Genomic DNA, 22,276 nt, shown 5'->3' on the forward strand with positions numbered 1-22,276 from the left:
TTGGAGAAAAGAGAGCCACTTGTATGAATATCAAGAGCTCAGATGGAAACCCAGTTCTGGACAAGGAAGGGAAAGCAGAAAGGTAGAAGGAGTATATAGAGGGTCTATACAAGGGCGATATACTTGAGGACAATATTATGCAAATGGAAGAGGACGTAGATGAAATGGGGGAGATATGATACTCCGTGAAGAGTTTGACAGAGCACTGAAAGACATAAGCCGAAACTAGGCCCCGGGAGTAGACAACATTCCATTAGAACTACTGACGGCCTTGGGAGAGCGAGTCTGGGAGCAAGATGTATGAGACAGGCGAAATATCCACAGACTTCAAGAAAAATATAATAATTCTAACTCCAAAGAAAGCAGGTGTTGACAGATTTCAAAATTACCGAACTATCAGTTTCATAAGTCACAGCTGCGAAATACTAACGCGAATTCATTACAGATGAATGGAAAAACTGGTAGAAGCCGACCTCGGGGAAGATCAGTTTGGATTCCGTAGAAATGTTGGAACACGTGAGGCAATACTGACCTTACGACTTATCTTAGAAGAAAGATTGAGGAAAGGTAAACCTACATTTCTAGCATTTATAGATTTAGAGAAAGCTTTCGACAATGTTGACTGGAATACTCTCTTTCAAATTCTAAAGGTTTCAGGGGTAAAATACAGGGAGCGAAAGGGTATTTACAGTATGTACAGAAACCAGAGTCGAGGGTCATGAAAGGTAAGCAGTGGTTGGGAAGGGAGTGAGACAGGGTTGTAGCCTGTCCCCGACGTTATTCAATCTGTATATTGAGCAAGCAGTAAAGGAAACAAAAGAAAAATTCGGTGTCTGAGGTATTAAAATCCATGGAGAAGAAATAAAACTTTGAGGTTCGCCGATGGAATTGTAATTCTGTCAGAGACAGCAAAGGACTTGGAAAAGCAGTTGAACGGAATGGAGAGTCTCTTGAAAGGAGGATATAAGATGAACATCAACAAAAGCAAAACGAGGATAATGGAATGTAGTCGAATTAATTTGGGTGACGCTGAGGGAATTAGATTAGGAAATGAGACACTTAAAGTGGTAAAGGAGTTTTGCTTTTTGGGGAGCAAAATAACTGATGATGGTCGAAGTAGAGAGGATATAAAATGTAGACTGGCAATGGCAAGGAATGCGTTTCTGAAGAAGAGAAATTTATTAACATCTAGTATTGATTTAAGTGTTAGGAAGTCGTTTCTGAAAGTATTTGTACGGAGTGTAGCCATGTATGGAAGTGAAACATGGACGATAAGTAGTTTGGACAAGAAGAGAATAGAAGCTTTCGAAATGTGGTGCTACAGAAGAATGCTGAAGATTAGATGGATAGATCGCATAACTAATGAGGAGGTATTGAACAGAATTGGGGAGAAGAGGAGTTTGTGGTACAACTTGTCAAGAAGAAGTGACCGGTTGGTAGGACATGTTCCGAGGCGTCAAGGGATCACAAATTTAGCATTGGAGGGCAGCGCGGAGGGTAAAAAACGTAAAGGGAGAGCAAGAGATGAATACACTAAGCAGATTCAGAAAGATGTAGGTTGCAGTGAGTACTGGGAGATGAAGATGCTTGCACAGGATAGAGTAGCATGGAGAGCTGTATCAAACCAGTCTCAGGACTGAAGCCCACAACAACAACATTCCAATTCCTGTCCAATCTCTTCCTTCCTCTGGAGCTTTTACCCTCTACTGGTACCATGTGTACCCTGGACGTTATTCCCTGTTATCTTAACACATATCCTATCATCCTGCCGCTTGTTTTTGCTTGTGAGTTCACCTAATTTCCGAAATTATTTCGTAGCACATCTCAAACGTTTCGATTGTCTTCTGTTCCGGTTTTTCTGTGCTTCATGATTCACTGCCATACAACGCTGCGCTCGAAACATACATTCTAAGAAATTTCTTTTTCAAATTGGAGCCTGTGTTTGATACCAGTAGACTTCCTTCGGCCAGCAGTGCCCTCTTTGCCCGAATTCGTCTGCTTTTATGTTTTCTCTGCGTCGTCCGTCACGGGCTATTTTGTTTCTGAAGTAGCAGAATTACTTCTTCTACTTTGTGGTCAAACATTTTGACGTTAAGTATCTCGCTATTCTGATTTCTGTTTCTTCTCATTACTTTTATATTTCTTACTCTCAATCCATATTCTATATTCATTAGACAGTTAATTCCTTACAACGGATGTAGAAATTTTTCTTCAGTTTCGTTGAGAGCAGCAATGCCATCGGTCAATTTTGTTACTGATATCCTTGCACCTTGGATTTTAATCCTATTCTTCAACCTTTCTTTTATTTCCGTCATTGCGCCTTCGATGTTTGGATTGAAAAGTAGGGACGATAGGCTGAATACCTGTCTCACTGACGCGTTACTACTCGGTAAATGGATTTAAAAACTGAAATTTCTAAGATCTGATACAAATTTTAAATAATTTGTAATAGGCGTAGACTTCATCGGATGCTGGTTTCGGTCGTATTGTCGTCCACAATACGTAGGACTCAGCCGAAAAGAAAAGTGTTTGTCAACCCTTCGTGACGAGTTCAGCGAGAAACAGAATGCAAAAGATATTAAACCCACCTTCAAATTCAATTAATCATGGGTGCCTGTGTTTGACCGGTGTAGGCAGTACGACAACATCATCGCTAGAGGAGAAATGGCCGAATCATCCAATATACGGCTTACAAGAAAAAATCCACAACATACAAGAAATGAACGGTACAGATATCTAGGGACGTACTGCGTAATACGCAATGAAAAGCAATGACGGTACACGACGAGTGTTCAGTCCTCAACGTCCACCAACGATGTGCCGTCGACTCCCGTGTTCCAGCCGCGCCTCTCCGAGAACACATCATATGAATTAAAAAATAAATAAATAAAAAACGTGAAATTAAGAGGTTTAAATTATAATTGAAAGGCAGAACAATGTTGCCGTTGTACTACATTAAGAAAACTTACATAAGATTTTCATAGGAGTCTTCATAAAAGCGCAGCAGAATGGCTGCGGTATTTTACCAGTTCTAACACACGAAAGACAACTCTAACAAAATTATTCGAAACATCCGAAGAAACAAAAATAGCGGACGAACGGATATCTTGTAGATATGAGGTTTTAACGATCGACGGAGCAAAATGAGTAAATTCAGAGACAGTACGCATGTACATCGTTTACGTACTTATTGTATGAACAATACATATGTGTAAATTCTGGCAGACAAAATGTAACAGTACATCACCCCCTTTTTATGTGAGCACTGCATTCTTGGTTTTCCAGTCTTATTGCTCCCTCAGTGTTTCTCGTACATATTGCAAATTACTCATATTTCCTTACAACTTACTCCTTTTTCTCTCCGAATTTCGAACATCTTGTATCACTTTACATTGTCGAATGCTTTTTCCAGCTCGACAAATCCTATGATTGTTTCTGGATTTTTCTTGAGTCGTGCCACTATCAAGACTGCCTCTCTGGTTTCTTTATCTTTCCTAAAAACAATCTGATTGTCATGTAACAGATTCTCAATTACCTTTTCAGTATTCCTGTACGTTATTCTTGTCAGCAGCTAGGGTGTATGAGCTGTTAAGCTGACTGTGTGATAATTTTCGTTCTCATCTGGCCTTGCTATCTTTAGAAGTGTGTGGATGACATTTTTTCGAAATCATGTTACATCACCAGTCTTATGGATTCTGCAAGCGTGAGTAGCAACTTGATTGCCACTTCAACTAATGATTTTAGAAATTTCAATGGAATGTTATCCATCCCTTCTGCCTTAGTTAATTTCGTCTTCCAAAGCTCTTTTCAATTCTAATACTGGATCCCCTATCTGTTCCTTATTGACTACAATTTACTCTTTTATGACGTGATAAGACAAGTCGTACCCCTCATAGATGTCTTCGATGTACTCTTCCAATCTGTGCGCTTTCTCCTCTACGTTTAACAGTATAATTAGCATTGTACTCTTAATGTTGCCATCCTTGCTTTTAATTTCACAGAAGGTTGTTTCGTTTTTCTATGTATTGAGTCAGTCTATGCAACGATCATTTCTCTTTCGATTTCTTCACATTTTTCTGCAGCTATTTCGCTTTGGCTTCCCTGCACTTCAGATTTTTTGCATTCCTCAGTAATTTATTTTGCTGCATGCTAGTATTTCTCTGAACAATGTTTTTTTTTGCCTTCTTTCATCGATCAGGAAGTATTTGACCTGTTATTCTATGTTTTTCCACAGTTACCTTCCGTATGTCTATGTCTGACTGTTCATCACCTGTGATTGCCATTTTTAGAGATGTCCACTCGTCTTGAACTGGATTACCTATTTTGGTGTTCCTTATCTCAGTAGCCACATTTTTAGCGGATTTCCAACGCATCTCATCATTCTTCAGTACTTCAGTGTCGCACTTCCTTGCACACTAATTCCTCCGGACGATTCTTTTAAACTTCGGTCTACTATTCATCTTTGAGAAGTTGTGATCTGTCTGTATTTGCTCCAGGTACGCCTTACAGTCCAATAGCTGATTCGGAATCTCTGTCTGACCATTCTGTTAATCCACCTGGAATTTTCCCGTGTCTCTTTTTTCCATGTGTATCTCTCTTATGATTTTTGTACAGCATATTTACTATCACTAACTGAAATTTATTGCTGCATTCTATTAGTTTTTTTTCTGTCTCATTCCTACTACTAAGCCCAAATTTACCCATAAATTTTTGTTCGGTTCCTTTCGCTACCACCGCGTTACAATCCCCCATGATTATTAGATTTACATCTCACTTTGCATACTGAATTACTCGTTCAATATTGTCATATCCTTTCTCTGTCTCTTCATTTACTACTTGCAACGTCGGCATGTTAACCCGAACTATTGTTGTCGGCTTTGATTTGCTGTCGATTCTGGTGAGGAAAAAATCTATCACTGAACTGTTCGCAGTAGCTCACTCTTCTTGCTGCCTTCCTGTTCATAATGAATGCTACTCCCGTTATACTGTTTCTGCCGCTCTTGATATTACCCTATTCTTCTAACCAGTTATGCTTATCTTCTTTCCATTTCACCTGACCGGCCCCTACTGTATCTAGATTTAGCCTTTGGATTTCCCTTTTTACGTTTCCCAGCTTCCCTAGCACGTTCAGATTTCTTATATTCCACATACCGATTCGTAGTATATGACCCTTTCGTTGATGATTCTATATTTTTCTCATGGTCAGCTACGGTTCAGTGGAAGGTAAAAGAAGTTGGTACACTTAGATGCAATGATCACGTATAGATTCTAGAAGCATCTCTCATGCTAAAGTCAGCTGTATTTATACCTGCACAGACGGCAATCCGTGAAGCTTGGGGCGAAATTTGCAGTGGTGGTAACATGCGGCACGGTTTCTATGACAGCGCAGTGGGCAGGTTGCAGCCCTCGTTAGCAGACATCGCCGTATGAGTCAAAATCTGGCGTCGACGTCATGTAATCATAAAAATCTAAAGGGGAGTTATTTCATTTAAGACAATAAATGTACCATGAATGTTTACATGTTCTTTTCTTTATTCTGTACATTTTCTTAACATTTTTCTCTTGTTCAACTATCGTTTCAGTCCTTCCTTCGGCGACAGACTAGTGGTAAGCACACGTGATATACGACTGTAATTTCCCTGTCGCCTATTAGAGACGCCGATAACGGCTTCTAAACGCTCGGTTAACTTCATAAAACTGCAACTGGGACGCGACCCAGTCGCTCGCGCGAGTTGATACTGCAGGGGAATTTCGCAGAAGAAATTACATTACCTATAATTACCGACGTACAGCTTTAATCAGACAAATAATTTCAATAACAACTTTTTACAAGCTTCTCGACCACACGGATGGGTCCGTCCTACGGCTGGTGGTGATAGAGTTTTAATTACGACCTCGAAAATATAGATTTAGGTAACTATTTTGTGATGTTAGGAAGAACTCCGCTTATGGCTGGTATAACTGTTGTTTATTAAAACACAACCGGTTTCGTGGCTTAAAGCCGCATCATCAGGTGCAACCTACACGGTAAAAAGCAAAGTACACTGTCACCACCTTTAGTGGATACCAAAATTAATGAATGAATATCTGAAATTTACTCGCAACGTTAAAGGTTCGTTGGTATACCCATTACTCGCAGTTAAAATTTGTTATTCAGAGAATATCATCAATATTATGCCGAACGAATGGTAATGAAGGCGTGCTGCATTCTTTCAAATTTGCCTGAAAAGACAAAAGATAATATTCCATAGTGAGCAGACGACAAAAGTTTTTTAAGAAGGGGCCCTATTGGCGATAAAAGAAATTGTCATTGCTTGTAAAGGCAGCAACCGAAAGCTCGTAGTAAATGACGTCACACTGTCCAGACGGATGGTTTCCGTTCTGGCAGCCAGCTGGCGTCTGTTTGTCGTTGGTGCGACCCGCTTTATCCTTGCCCTGCACTGAGTCTTCCTCCTGTCACACTGGTAAGGTACTGGCACCTGGTACTTTACACACAGTAATTTGCATAGTGCATCGACTAATGATGTTAGCAGCGAGAATTTTTTATCGCCAATGCGGCTCATTTTTAAAAACTCCTAGCATCCGCCCTATATAAAATATTTTTTTCTTTTTTCTTTTTAGATGCAGGCAAATTTTATAGAATGCAGCACGCCTTCTGTACCTTTCATTCGAAATAGTATTGACAATATTCTCTGAATCGTAAATTTTGACATTGAGCGATCTATTGACGTAGTGAGTATATTTGAGAGGTTACTTCGTTAATTTTAATATCCAAAAAATGTGGTGACACTGTACTTTTCTTTTTGCCGCGTAGGTTGCATCTGATGATGCGGCTTTAAGCCGCGAAACCCGTTGTGTTTTAATAAACAACAATTACACCAGCCATAAGCGGAGTTCTTCGTAACATCACACCTTTCAACAGCTGCATTTGCCGCGACTAAAGAATAGTTTGTAACTATTTTATTTATGCTTCTGCAGGCACTCGTCTGCAGCCGTGGTTCACGTTGAAATACACGCGCCACAGTACCGTAGTACGCCGCTAGGAGAGCAAAAACTAAATGAATGGCTCTGAGCACTAGGGGTCTTAACATCTGAGGTCATCAGTCCCCTAGAACTTAGTACTACTTAAACCTAACTAACCTAAGGACATCACACACATCCATGCCCGAGGCAGGATTCGAGCCTGCGACCGTAGCGGTCGCGCGGTTCCGGACTGTAGCGCCTAGAACCGCTCGGCCACTCCGGCCGGCCGTGCATCGCTGCGATCACGGATGTTGTCGTCTTGGAAGACTGGAAGATCCACAACAAAGAGGGCACCATCTGGTCTCCGAGATCGGCGTCATTCGGTAGCTTGGATAACTAGGTCCACGTCGCTCGCGCCAAAAACACTCTCAGATCAGAATGGCGTCAGCTCTCTCTTGAATGTGCGTTGAATGCCTCATTGGGGTGTTGTTGCACTGGACGGCTTGCTTCATTTGAGAACAGGCAAAATCGTGACTGGTCGGATGGTTCTACAAGCTCCAGACAGTGACTGCATAGCTTCTGTGTTGTGTGGTGCATTGAAGGTGTCGCTGTGAGCAGTGGCGTTTTGAGAGGTACTCGGTGTCCAGTGCAGCCCGTTCCCTTCCCAACGCTCGCTCGGTAGTGGAATGACATGGACCGGCATTCGCTGACAGCAGCGGTTCCCGTACAGCTGCAATCGGGACAGCCGCCTCCGGCCAATGCCGCCTAGTATGTTTACACGGTCACCGTTCTTACACCTGGCTACTCACGTGTGGTTGGTACACCACCCCCTGTGCAGGCTGTGGCGCTTAAATCCGGACAAACCGCACCATACCGTGGTTTCGCCGAAGGTTGCGACTGGTGTTCTTGAAACTCACAGGCATCTAGTGAACAGTCAGAACCTCAAAATGTCCGAGATGTTACGGACAAATGTGGAGTACAACCGAAGAGCAGCGATTGTCGCAAGTCTTCGCGCTGGGCGTTCCCGCAATGAAATAGTTCTACTCTTCGGGTAACGGAGACCAGCTGTTTGCGATATTGTGGGCAACTACGAGTACAATGCTTCGTAGATGTCTGGGGTTTACATCCCAGGTGTTGTGTCCAGCGAGAGTGATATCATCCCACGACATTTCTTTGAAAAAGGACAAACTGTCACGAAATAAGTTTATCTGCAAGTTTTGAAGATTCCTGTGAAACCGTGGATGGTAACTGTGGCTTCGGTGAGACAATATGTCTTTCAATAGGACGGTGCACTGGCTCACACGAGCCATTTCGTTCATAACCGGCTCTCGGATAACGTCGACATTTTCTGGTCAAAGGAGTTCTGGCCCCCAATGGCCCAGATTTGAAAGTGGAAAGAGTTACCAATAAAACGAGACACCCTTACGTCACATCTCTACGGATCGCTACTGAAGCGGCATTCATTGTTTCCAAGAGTGCATGCGATCGCTTCAGGACACGACAGGAGGTGGCCGTTGCGTCTGAAGGGAGTTACACCGAGTAATGTTGCTCTTGAAAGGTACCACTACTTATACACTGAAGTGCGGAAGATACTGCAGCTGTTAGATCGGTCACTGCTGCTGCAATGGCAGGTTATGAAGATTTAAGTGGGCTTGAACATGATGTTGTAGTCGGCGCACGAGCGATGGGACACAGCATCTCCGACGCAGCGATGAAGAGGGGATTTTCGTGAACGACCATTTCGCGAGTGTACCGTGAATACCAGGAATCCGGTAAAACATCAAATCTCCGACATCGCTGCGGCCGGAGAAAGATCCTGCAAGAACAGGACAAAGACGACTGAAGAGAATCGTTCAGCCTGACAAAAGTACAACCCTTCGGCAAACTGCTGTAGATTTCAGTTCTGGGCCATCAACAAGTGCCAGCGCGCGAACCGTTCAACGAAACATCATCGATACGGGCTTTCGGAGCCGAAGGCCCACTCGTGTACCTTTGATGACAGAATGACAGAAATTGTTACACCTCGCCTTGGCCCGTCAACACCGACGACTGGAAACATGTTGCCTGGTCGGACGAGTCTCGTTTCATATTGTATCGAACGGATGGACATTTACGGGTATGGAGACAACCTCATGAATCCATGGACCCTGCATGTCAGTAGGGGACTGTTCGAGCTGGTGGAGGCTCTGTAATGGTGTGGGGCGTGTTCAGTTGGAGTGATATGAGACCCCTGATACGACTATGACAGGTGACGCGCACGTAAACATCCTGCCTCATCACTTACATTCATTCATGTCCATTGTGCATTCCGATGGACTTGGCCTATTCCAGAAGCACAATGCGACACCCCACTCGTCTGAGTTTAAGCACTTCCGCTGGCCATCGAACTCCTAGACATGAACATTATTGAGCATATCTAGGGTGCCTTGCAACGTGTTATTCAGAAGAGGTCTCCACCCCTCGTACTGTTACAGAGTTATGAACAGCTCTGTAGTGTTCACTGTGTCAGTTCACTCCAGCACAACTTCAGACATGAGTCGAGTCTGTGCCACGTCGTGTTGCGGTAGTTCTACGTCTCGTGTGGGCCTACCGCGATGTTAGGTACCTCTACCAGTTTCTTTGGCTCTTCAGAGTAGAAGGAACTCGTCGTTTTCTAAGCCGGCTGGGCTGCGCCTGTTGCATCGCCTCCTCACCCGTACAACTAAGTGGCTCTACGACCCTGGAAGGCCGCTACGTTTGAGCCGCACTGTAACTGATACACGTATTTTGCCTCCAAGAAACTTTTTTCTGATTTTAATACCTTTGCTTGTAAATCATGTATTTGATTTTTTAAACTATTCAGACAATTTCAACCCCTTTCGGAGCCACCAGGTTTATTAGTCCTGTGTCAAATAATCTTGCTTACTTTTTTGCATTGAACAAGTAAAATATCTGTAAACTTTTTAAAAAAAACGAAACTATTTTGAAAAATAAGTTTTTTCGCGTACTAAAGCATAAGCTCAAAGTTCTAAAAAAATCTCTTACTCGAGGAAATCACTGCCAGTTGTCTTAAAGTGCATATTCTTAAACGTTACACACATTGCTTTGCAAGAGTTTTCTGAATTTTTGACGTCATTTATTATTTGAAGAATTAATAACTTGTAATATCATCTTGTCTCTGTGCTACTACCAGTGTTGGTTGTTTCGATGCCTGTAAATAAAGTTTGTTGTTGAGAATCCTCGACCGACTTGGCGCTTTCACTGCTCTCAGCCTTGAGAGCTGCTGTCAACATATCAAAAGTGGTACAAAAAAGTGGCTGCCAGCCCAAACGCTTACATTTTGCACTGATTATTACCGAGTATACACACAAAAAGGTCATGTTTAAGAAGGAATTGGTGATAAATTTCTAAAGCAGATGAAATGCAAATACCAGGTTTATAACAGCAACTCTTCTGTGGGCTGTGTAGCCGTAGCAAGTGTGCCACCTCTGTCACAAACAACGATCCCCTTTATTAAGACGTTTCCATATTGTCCCTTAGACTGTGAAATGATTTCCTAATCGCGAAGCTCTTGTAATACTCTAGTATTAGGGCATCCCATTCCAATATTCACGAGCGTGGTTTTCTGCCTATGACTTGGAATGTAAATTAAGAACAGAACGAACACTTGCTTTCAAAGTAATGTAATTGTACAGCATCTGTAAACGACCTCTAACAGCTTCAGTAACGGAGCGTGTATGCGTACCCGTCCTCAGACGCTGTGGTAGCGTTACGGCATGGTGGACAGATATCACCATTACATTCTAATTCCTGCATTTTTCTTATTACAACTGAGTCTTTGAGCATTGTAATAAAGTACCGTTGTAGCTTATTGTCGAAACAAGCGTATGCCGTAAGTTATTTAAATACGTGATACTGCTTTTTGCACTGCGTTCGTAGCCTGGAGTAGGCGAATTTTGTTTTGATTGAATGAAGATTGTAGAAGCCGTCAGAAACCACCATAGACTGTGAGGTGCACGCATTACTATTACCCAAAATTCAGTCAGTAATAATGAATTACGGATCAGATATCTGCGTACGACATTAGATCTCCGTCTGACGCTATTTGCAGTCAGCTGCGTTTGTAAGCAGCACTACGACCAAAGAAGCCTTCCGCTCCGTTGCCTTATTTGACCTCACATCTGAAAAGCGTTGTGCTTTTGTCTCAATTTGTTAGTAGACATCTTCCAAACCCAGAAACTCTGTAGCCCATTGTAACTATTATCCCCAATTTATACGTAACTAGCTAGTACATTCCTGTCCCGCATAAATTCTGGTTGCGAACAGGACAAAGAACATGCGGAAAAATGAATAAGAAGAGGGTGATACACATTTATCAAGAGCGGCTGAAACACATAACGCAAAAGTAAACCAAAAAAGGAAAAAAATCTAGATTGAATCAGTATGCATTAAAATACAATAGCTCGTGTGCTCTGTGTTCGTCATATTTAAGACTTTGTGTTACCCTATGTACTCAAAGCACAGACTTTTAGCAAGATATTATTTCTATAGGTACTACTTTTCGCACTCAGCATTCATACATCAGTTCCATTTGCAGAAAAAAAAGAAAAAAATGGATAAAATTTATTTTTTATTACAGAACTTGATAATAGATAAACAATAAAATTTGCTACATCATATCACGTAACCAGAATATGATAATGATTTTTTAATACAAAATTATAAATATATATAAAACGTAATAAACCTTTTTAAGGCTGAAACTATTCATTACATAAAGCTTACCACAAATTCAGTTATATCACAGATTTTGACCAATAAATAACAATAATTTAATGTAAATGCAATCAGAATGTGATGATGGCTAAACAAATAATTAAGCTACGTCATTTTATGTAAGCAGAATTTGATGATGATATTTCAATACAAAATTCTAAAAATATGTAAAAGTTATTAAATTACGTCAGTAATGTAGCTACAATAAAACAGGGTTTATCTTTTCAACATTTAAACTATTCATTAAGCAATGCTTTCTAGTGTAAAAATGATGAAAAATGGGCAGCTAGCAAGATGTCATCATTTTTTTTCAGTACTTTAAAACGTTACATATTCATTTATATCACAGATTTTATACAATAAATAACAATGTAAATGCTTAACATTATTATACCTCGAAGGTATTTTCTAGCTTATTTTTGTACTTTAAGTGCAATTTGCACGATACACTTTCTGTTAGCTTTGAATTTGTGTATACATCGAAATCAGTTGGATCTGACGTTGATACAATAGTCATAAATCGGATACACATTTAAGTTTCACGAATTTTACAAGCAAACCTTATTAGAGTATGATACAGTCATGTTAAAAAACCGTCAGTACTCTTTAAGTGAAACGCAAACCTAAGAGCTAATTGAGCAAGTTGTTTAATACGTTTAGAATAATATTCTACTTCTGTAATACCTATATTATTACAAAACAGACATCTGGGAGCGCAATTCTCAACTAACAGATAACTTCGTATAAATACATCGACTTATACCACATGTAACTTATCACAGATTCACAGACTATGGAATGCAGGTGAGTTGAGGCTCCGAGCCGTCCTTCGGACATGAGCGCAGCGGTGGCGCATTATACTTCGATACACTTGTCACAAATATGATGAACTATCAAATTGTGCTAGCGAAGTACTTCAGCAAATGATAGCCTCAGTATACAAAAAAAAAAAAAAGGAAAAACGTAAGAGAGAGTTGTAGTGAGCTGTAAAACTAAGTGATAATCGAGCAGCAATTACTTGTAGTAAATATTATAGAACAGACTTTCTGAAACACAATTCTCAACTAAGAGGTAACACAGTATAAAGACATAAATCTATCACATGTAACGTATCACAGATTGGCAGGTGCTGTGTACTACGACAGCTACAAAGTGCAGGTGAGTTGGACCTCTGGGCCGGCCTTTGGCCACGAGCGCAGCAGTGGCGACGCACCGCTAGGGATGGCCTGTGGCTAGGGCCAGACGCGTCCCTCCAGCCAGCCGATGTGTGTGGAGACGCGCGTGTAGACGCCGGGCAGGGCGCCGCCGCAGGGCCTGGGGCCGACGCTGGTGACGCCCACCGCCGTGTAGGGGGCGGAGCGGCCACTCACCACAGGGGCGCCGGAGTCGCCCTGCAAAACGAGAGCACGTCGTACTGAGGAGCAGTCGGTGGGCACAGCTCACTGGAGGGGTCTCCAGTTGTCTGTTACTGTGGGACACGTCAGGTATCATCCGTCTGGTCATAGAAAGTGAGTACTTACAACACATGTGTCAGTCTTCCCTTGGGGGTCTCCGGCACAGATCACAGACGAGTCCATTCCTTGTGGAAATCTCTCCTTGTAGGCATTTTGGCATTGCGATAACGCACGTGGATAGATGGTGGTCTTCAGAAGCACAGAGCTCAGTCGCGTTCCTGGAACAAAGGGAGAGTGACGACATTGTTTCTTTGTTTCAAATTATGACATGTTAAGCGTGTGGCTTGTACCAAGTATGATGTGACTATCATATGTTCGGCAGAGGAAGAGTCAGAAAAGGTAGAGAAGGATGAACTGAGTGGATGTTGAAAAGTTTTTGCATATGAAGATATTCTGCTTTCAGTCTCAATGGATAGTTCTGCTTATGACAATGGATCCACATGCTACGAACACTGAATGTTTTCTGATATTCCTTCATTTTAGAAGTTGTTAATCATACTGACACAGTATTTCGGGTATGATATGAAGAGTTTCCTTTTGAATTGAGGAAGCGCAAGTGACGATTTTTAAGGTTTAAAACAATAAATGAAAGATGATAATTGTTTGGATACGTTGAACTGGGAAAGATACAAGGAAAGGGATATTTTGGAGCTCACGTATTTGAGAAAATATTCACTGGCATACAGTGCTGCACAGTGATAGGACTTCAGACAAGCTGGCCACTCACCAGCAGCGTTCGTGGCGCCCCAGCCGGCGGCAGTGAAGCTCGGCGGGTCTCCGTCCCGCGTGTTGAGACAGGCGGGGAAGACGGCGTCGCTGAACTCCACCCTCCTGTCCAGCCTCAGCAGCGCTATGTCGTTGTAAGACCGCCGGTTCCTGTACCTGGGGTGCAGCACGACTTCTGAGATCCCGTAGTCTGCGCCGTCTGCTGTCGCCGTGAGGTTGTTTACTCCCAGGCGTACCTTGACTGGCCTTCCCCTGGATCACACGTACGTGGCGGTTCTCACAGCTGCTTTGACCGCTCTTGACCTACAGTTACTGCATACTTCTAGCTGAAATACTGAGCTATCATGTTCGTTCCTTTCAAAGGGTCAGAGCGAAGACGTAAACAACAGAAATTTGAACGTCTAGTTAACTGATCAACACATGCTTCGTAATTAGAGGACACTGAAGATGGGCGCACCATTGTCCATAATATACCGAAATGAAGATCCATGGCTTCCCTAATCTCTCTTACCTCGAACGTCACATTTCTGACCCCTAAATCGTAACAGAGAGCAGAAGTAGGTCTCAAATAACAAACTCTGTTCCGAGACATGTGTGGTATTTGGTGGATATGGGCATCAGGGTCTGAATCTAATACAAGTGTAACTTTCTTTAATGGGGTCCGTTTTCTGAGGACTGATCTGTGCTCCCTGTTTGAAACTTCCTCCGTCTGTCCTTCCACCTCTACATTCACTGCGTTTACAAGATGTGCTAGGTTTGTCAACTATGCCAGAGTGCATCATGGCAAAGTGCCTCGTACTTCTAAATTAGTAAAATTGACATTTTTCGTGAGACACTGAACCAGCAATGTTATCGAGTCCCGAGTCCTTCTCGCAGTTCAGTGAACTACCAAAAGTGAATGTACGCGATTCGTGACAGGAACATTATTTTTTTACGCGTGTGGAATTAAAAGTGCATTTCAGTTCTCTTAAGGAAATGTACAGAGAAGGCTACTCACGTGACCCTGTTGGCGCAGCAGTGGGCCGCGGTGAGGACGAACTGGTCGCTGATGAGGGTCCCTCCGCACAGCCAGCTGAGGCCCTCCGTGTTGGGGACTTTGAAGCCCAGCGCCGCCTACAACACAACAGGTTTCCCTCCTTGTACTGCCAGGCAAACAGAGAACTCACCCACAAACACCTGTATGCATTTGTCAAAAGTACTGTACAAGGTCGTTAGTCTCAAAAGCTTGTAAGGCTATTGCGGGGAGGGGGGGGGGTGGGAGGACTGTGCTTACAAATAACTCTTAAGAAAAAAATTCAATGATACGTTGCGTCGTTCGCGAGCTATTTAGGATTGAAACTAGGTCGATGCGCTTGCATATTCAAGCACTTGCAGGCTCTAAAATGCGGTAATGCACTGACATCCGTGGGTCTGTTAGTTAGTACGTGTCGAAACACTCATTGCTAGTTCAAACAGACCTTTTTCAGAAGCGATAAATTTAAGCTAGGTGACCAAAAGCTACGTTTGTTCATTTTGAGTACACCAAACGAAGAACACGTTTCCCGACATTGCCTCTGTCAGGATGCTTGAATTTGCACGTGCGACGACTTGCTTTGCTAACGTCAGTGTTAAATAACTCTGAAAAGGCGCAACGTACCGAATTTTGTTCGTAACAACTATTTCTCAGCAGAACCTCCCCTGCTTCACATTTACAAGCTTGTCGGACTGTCACACTCTGCATTCGCATTGGGAGTATGCCGGATCAAATCTGCATCCAGTCATACTGTCAGAGTTTCTGTGGTTACCCCAAGTCACACAAGGCAAATGCCAGGATGAGTCGTTGAAAAAGGACACATCTTTGTCCAGCTCGAACGTGAGTTCTGCGTCTAATGACGTTTTGAAGTCAGCAGTAAGTCAAACCTTAACCTCAATTCTGAAGTATTAAGAAATCGTACAATAATTCTGACGTTTGCGTAACGCTCACTATAGTTACCCCGTCCATAATCACGTGTTCCTCACTTCCCTCCTGTACTCCAGAGTCGTCGGTCGTTGCCGACACCTCCCACCTCAGAGCTAGTTTACCGCAAAAGTGAAGCATTGAGTGTTAAACTTACATTGCATTCAACGAGAGTTTCAGTATACAAGCTTCTGACAAAATAATGGGTCGATCAAAGGACGTTGTGTTTAAGATTTAGCAACACTAATATTAGATCCAAAGATGCTAAAATGTTTGGCATGGTGACTCAGATTAATAATCGTGTGGTGCTTCTAAACGCAGTCACTTGACGTAAGACAAATTAATTGTTTGTTGACAACAGAGCCCCAAATTATTTTCTCTGGTGAACGACGTTATATTATTACTTAACGTAAACATATCTAATATGATAATTCTTTAAATGCAGTGCATCGGGAAGGTCAGTGGTTCACCTGTGTTTTGGTTCATAATGCATGATGAAATTAAGATTCCCATAAAATGGGCGTATCACTAGCGAGAAACGCTTTCTCTCAATATTTTATAGAAAGTGTACAGGTTTAATCACTAAGGGGACGCACAGCATTTTTAACTGTAACACGTAGCCTCATTCGTGCTTAAACAACTCCCAAAGAATAAACAAGTGTCTCTCACATACTTCATTACAGAAACACAGTCTCTTAAGAGGCCCAAGTAAAGAAAAGATTGGACACCACTGCATAGCTGCTGCAGTAGAACTGCTGTGCTCTCCTTAACAGATAGTCGCTACAGTTGTACGTTCTCTGTTGTACAAATGAGGATTCATTCGTTCTGAAAATTTATCCTTGCATCACGTCATGTGAAATAAAATTGCTTACGACGTCATTCACACAATGGTAGATAGCGACGCACATTTTTGTAAGAGTTTTCAGTCTGAACTCACCATGTGTGGAAATTCATGCGGCCCAGCCAGTTTCCCACGAAGAATGTAATCTTCCAGACCATCCCGCATTGCTTTGTAAGAACTGCAGGCTGTAGATAAAAGAAAAAAATGTAATGTAATACATGCTGCATATATCGATTCCACTCATGTAAGCGGCCTCATTATCACTATGGAAAAAAATTGTTGACGACTTACGATAAGGCATGCACAGTTTTCGTAATGCGCTAAAAGGACTTCACAAAATAACTGAATACAAAAGTTTTATGAAAATACGTGTTCCATTTCTAAATGGATAAGTTAGACTTATTGGTTTATCGGAAATTCATTTGATGTACGCTACGACCCTTCTTTTGTGGAATGCTTATCACTTGTGGAGTTCCGAGCGGTGGTTCAAACTCTGATGTCCTTTACCATAAATGGACGAATGCCGAGAAGCTAAGCAGTTATCTCACAGAAACTAGGTGGTTTATGTGATTACAGTTGTCGAATTCTTATATATATATATATATATATATATATATATATATATATATATATATATATATATATATTGGTGGGGTTCAGGTGCGCTGTAGTCTGGAAGTAACTGTAGGCTGTTTGGTCACTAATATGATGCTTGCATTGTGCCAGGGAGACGAGATATTTGCCAATGCGGGCTGCATAAAATTCGTAGAAATAATGAGCTTCTCACATTCTTGTTTGAAAATACGGCGACGTTAATTTTTGCTGTATCCTTTGGTGGTGTTCTTATACACGGATGACGTTTGTATGAGGGATAGAGATGTTACTCAATGCAGCAACGCGCTTTTCACGGCGACACGATCACATAAGTGCTGATCAAGCGTGGGAAGAAAATGTATGACCTTCTGAATCGAAGTTAATGAAGTGTTCGGAGACAACACGAGAGATTATCATTACACGTGTCTGTGTCAGAAAATAGCTATACATTAGAGAGTGATATTAGACTGTAGGAGAGGGATAGCAATAGAGAACAGCAAATGCCACCCTTTAGATTAGACGGGAGGAAAAGAACTCAACATATGTGTAGGGCCATGCCATGTGTGGGCGAGAGGCTGAAGGCACTACAGCGGTCTTTGCTCTTAGGTGGCGAGTTGTAGTAGATCGTGGTGCCTGCCCTGGAGAAAGGGGTCACTGACTTTCTGGGGTACTCCCCCCATGGACAGCATTGGTGGAGGCAGTGTACAAATCTTAACTCTTTCATGCAATACTATTCTCGTATCTTCTTAATATTTAAAGTGGGAATGTTAAACATTTACTTTCGATAATTAAAGGCTTCAACTATATAAAACTGCAAGTTTTGTAAAAGACTAAGTGTTGTGTACATAGTTGCGAGTAGTCAGCGCGTACACAACTTTGCCACTAGAGCGCGCCCCGCTAAACACAACAGCGCAGGTACAGCGCTCGTCCGTCTCCGCACTACGAGATGGCGCTGCCGTAGAGATGGACCAAGTTCTGCTTCCGCCGATCCGCGTATTAATATGTAACGCAGCCAATGAGATTGCTGCTAACATAGAACCTTTTCTCCTCGCGGATCACACTTGCGCAGTGATACGTGAACGCGCGAGGTATTATAACGAGTGTACAGACCTCTGATGAATCAGTCTGCATTTGTCTGCACCAGTCTGTACCAGTCTGCATTAGTCTGTCTAGCGGTGCTGGCGCTGCAGTCCGGAACCGCGGGACTGCTACGGTCGCAGGTTCGAATCCTGCCTCGGGCATGGGTGTGTGTGATGTCCTTAGGTTAGTTAGGTTTAAGTAGTTCTAAGTTCTAGGGGACTTATGACCTAAGATGTTGAGTCCCACAGTGCTCAGAGCCATTTTTTTTGCATTAGTCTGTACCAGTCTGTAAGAGTTCTACATTTGTGTGTACCAGTCTATAGTCAAGTTCCAGGCTGCGCCTCATAAGATTACCATATTCCTGTACATACCTACGAAGATAAATGTATAGACACTTCTGTCAAGTATCAGAGATATATATGAGAATAAGATTAACGTACGAATACCAAGGGAACTTCAGATTGTCAATAGTAAATAGCACCCTGAACCAAGTAAAGTAATTTTTATGCTTGTTATTATTGTAATAAATGAGTGTGAAAATTAATCAAGCTCTGTTTAAAGTTGGTCACCGTCAATCTGCTACTCTAATCGTGCAAGTGGCATTTCTATCATCTGACCTAACGGCAGAAGATAAACACGCCACGATAAGACCACGAGACTTATTGCTGACACTCGCCTACTTCGTTAGAGCGACAAGTCAAATAATCTGATTGTGTGTGTGTACTGAAGGTCTTACAGTACGCTCACCACACTAAGAAACCAAATTTGCAAAAAGAGGCAAAAAACAGTGTTTGTTTAGTTAATGTAGAATGTTTCACCAAGAACCCACAGTTGATTCAGTTACGATGATAAACAAATTAGCTCCATTTTTAGTATATATACAATATGGTATAGTGAAAGACGACTTTTATTAGTAAAAAGGTAGTGAGTCAGATGTAAATGATAACAAGTAAAGCAGCACGAGTGAGCAGTGCTGGTCCACTGTGAGTGAGGTCATAGGAGTGGTGGGGGTAGAGCAGGGCAGAGTGAGCGGAGGACTCACCTGCCTCGCTGGGCCGCCGCTCTGCCGCAGGGAAGGCCCAGGCGTCGCCGCTGGGGATGTCGTTGGAGTCTCCGGCGGCCGTCTCCGCCCCCGTCACCGCCTCCGCCTCCGGGCAGCAGACGACCTCCTCCAGGCCGGAGAAGCCGCAGCGCTGGGGCAGCGGCCGGCGCTGGCGGATGGCGAGCAGGGCAGCCGGGCAGTGGCGCACTCGGAGGCAGCTGCCCGAGGGGCAGGCGGCGACCTCTGCGGACACCAGGGGAGTCACCTCACCTCCACTGTCACGTGGGTCAGCTGAGCTGCAGCGGCCGAGTTAAGTGGCGAGCACACCGGACCGGAGGACACATACTGCGCGTTAAACACCCCATTCGGCCGTCGGCGGACAGGACGCCCTGCTCCATTTCAAAACTCGGAAAATGACTGTCCAGTTTTTGCGTTCTCTGGCCCACTGAAGTCGTGAACTACGAGCGAGGACATTTTCTAAAGTACCCGACTCAGACATCCATACGACGCAGTTCTCGTCGCAATGTTCGCTTGGGAAGTCGTTCAATAGAGCCAGCATTCACTGACAGCAATTCTGTCGTGTTTGAAACCGTTTGTTAATGACAAGGCGTGGCGCTCGTCTCTGCTGTCTGTCGAATACGCTGTTTTCACAGCTACTGTTCATACGCCGTGTCGCCTCACTCTGTGTGGTACACCGTTCCTCGTAGGCACCGTTCCTCGTTAGACAGCTCGCGTTCATTGACAGTGTGATCGAGGACAAGTGTACCCACGACAGCTCTCTGGAATGTGCTGGCGCATTTGCGCCACTACGCTGCCATGGCCTGCGCCACTGATCAAGCCTCACGTAGGCGCCTCATACCAGTCCTGCACCGCCTTTAGCGTTGGGAGGCAACCAGTGTCCTGTTTTAAGGGGAAGACTAATACTTTTTCCGCTGACCTTCAATAAATTTGACTTCACTAAAAAAGTTCTTCTCTTTGATGTGGAAAAAGTCTCCTGGACCTCTACACCTCTAACATTAGTAGCCGCTGTACAAACACACAGTACTGAGCAAGCACTTCCGTTCTACGTCAGCACTTCCAATTTACTGAGACTGTGTGTTAACTCTGTCAAACTCATCACCCTTCTGAACGGTTTGTTATTGGTATCTAGCGTTCATTGTTCCACGGAAATACTTTTTCTTCCGCCGAATTCAACAACTTATTAATGGAGGGGCTACAAGCTCACGAAGTTCGTTACTACGATCACGGCGTAGCACCTGGAATCACTACCGTTTGTACTGAACATTTCACCCAGACAAGCTACAACCAGGTAGTTGTTCAGCAGTACTCTAATGAACAGTTCCTGACCGGTATGCTGTAGTTTACTCTCACTGAATGCGACAATCTGTGTAGTATCACAGATGTTCAGCCAACGTAATAACTCGTCGTCTAGCAGTGGGAAAGTCTTCGCAATGCTACTACAGCCGTTTATTAATATTTCATACCCTGTAGCAGCAGGAATTTCTTTCCAGAATGTTCCTGTACTCGGGAGTGAAGACTATGAGTGTTCTAATAGGAGACCTATTTGTCTTTAGGCTGTCTAATTTTCGTATCAGTTATGACAGTAGTTGGAGCAGGTATCCAATCAAACAGTCCAACACTCCAGTTCTATAAACTTAGCACGTACGGAGTGGGAAAAATATTCCCCTCACTGTCTTGTTCGCAAGGAATAGAAAAACGAAGCAAAGATCAATATAGAGGAAACAAACTCGTGCATAGACTCACCTTGCAGGAAGAGAGGGCTAGACGTTGCATGTTCCAACAGCAACATCAACACGCAAGACACAGTAATACGCATAGCGGCAGCCGCCATTTTGTGTGTGCTCGACTGTCAAACTTCGCCGACTGAGTTGCGAGTGGCGCCGAGACACGTTATATAGCGGGGATGGAGCAGGTGAAGAGATCGATGGTGGGGGCAGAGGGGGGGGGGAGTGGGGGGAGGAGCCCCAGGCCGCTGTCCCCGCGGCAACACGCCGCAACACGCACGCAAGATTCGCGCCGCACACACGAGGAAGGAAGCTGTTGCCGACGTCCGCCGTTCCGGGTCCGCATCCCGCTTTCCGTCTATCCTTAGATTTGCTTCTTTCACCGCAACTATGACGAAAACACAGGGTGACTATTATTCAACTGTACGAAGAAAAACGTGAATTAGCTACAAACTACTGAACGCACACACTGTATTCAACATGTAAATGACACTACAGACATTCGGATTTTCGGATTTAGGTTATGACATGTTCGACATGCCTTCCATCATTGGCCACGATGTACCGCAGACGAACAGCGAACTTCTGTGTGACGCAGCTGAAGTGTCGGAACACCCGATCCTGTCGATGACTCCTGAATGGCTGTTTTCAGCTCAGCAACGCTTTTGATGTTATTGCCGTACACCTTGTCTTTAAAATAACCCCACAAAAAGGAGCAGTACGTGTTCAGATCTGGAGAATCTGGCGGCCACTCGAGGCCGATGCCAGTGGCCTCTCCGTACTCCAGAGCCAGAATGCGGTCCCCAGAGTGCACTCCTGCTCAGATGGAGTCGAGCTCCGTCTTGGATGAACCACATCTTGTCGACTTCAGGGTCACTTTGGATAGTGGGGATCAAATCATATTTCAAAGCCTTCACGTACCGCTCATTATTCGCCGAGCCATCAAGTAATATCGCATCGATTATTCCGTGAGACAGACCACGTTCAGGGTTGTGACATTACAGCCTTTATCACTGCGATTTTTAACATGTAAAAGTTTTTTTTTCTGTATTCGCGTCAGTATGTGCGAACTTTTAACATATACCAATGAATGTTGTAACCAGATATCTTTGCCGCGCTCCTGAAAAGCGCAGAATATCA

General features: G+C 43.4%; 1 protein-coding gene across 1 annotated transcript; it reads right to left on the reverse strand.

Moving 5' to 3' along the window:
• Window positions 1-12,047: 12,047 nt before the first annotated feature.
• LOC126260129 (serine protease persephone-like) lies at window positions 12,048-21,261 on the reverse strand. Its single transcript, XM_049957374.1, has 7 exons — window positions 21,156-21,261; window positions 19,392-19,634; window positions 16,772-16,860; window positions 14,896-15,011; window positions 13,900-14,150; window positions 13,239-13,390; window positions 12,048-13,109 (listed from the first exon to the last, which is right to left on the reverse strand). Exons 1-7 carry the CDS (start codon window positions 21,241-21,243, stop codon window positions 12,951-12,953), a joined length of 1,098 nt encoding a protein of 365 aa, XP_049813331.1. The 5' UTR covers window positions 21,244-21,261; the 3' UTR covers window positions 12,048-12,950.
• Window positions 21,262-22,276: the final 1,015 nt, after the last annotated feature.

This window comes from Schistocerca nitens, chromosome 5, assembly GCF_023898315.1.
Source record: "Schistocerca nitens isolate TAMUIC-IGC-003100 chromosome 5, iqSchNite1.1, whole genome shotgun sequence".
NCBI lineage: Eukaryota > Metazoa > Arthropoda > Insecta > Orthoptera > Acrididae > Schistocerca > Schistocerca nitens.

Bases quoted from the DNA above. Each gene is read 5' to 3' on its own strand.
- LOC126260129 (XM_049957374.1), bottom strand. From the start codon at position 21,243: ATGGCGGCTGCCGCTATGCGTATTACTGTGTCTTGCGTGTTGATGTTG. The intron at 15,012-16,771 runs GTGAGTTCAGAC...GTTGTGTTGTAG, and splicing joins CGCATGAATTTCCACACATG to GCGGCGCTGGGCTTCAAAGT. The intron at 13,110-13,238 runs GTAAGTACTCAC...CTCGTTTTGCAG, and splicing joins GGAAGACTGACACATGTGTT to GGCGACTCCGGCGCCCCTGT.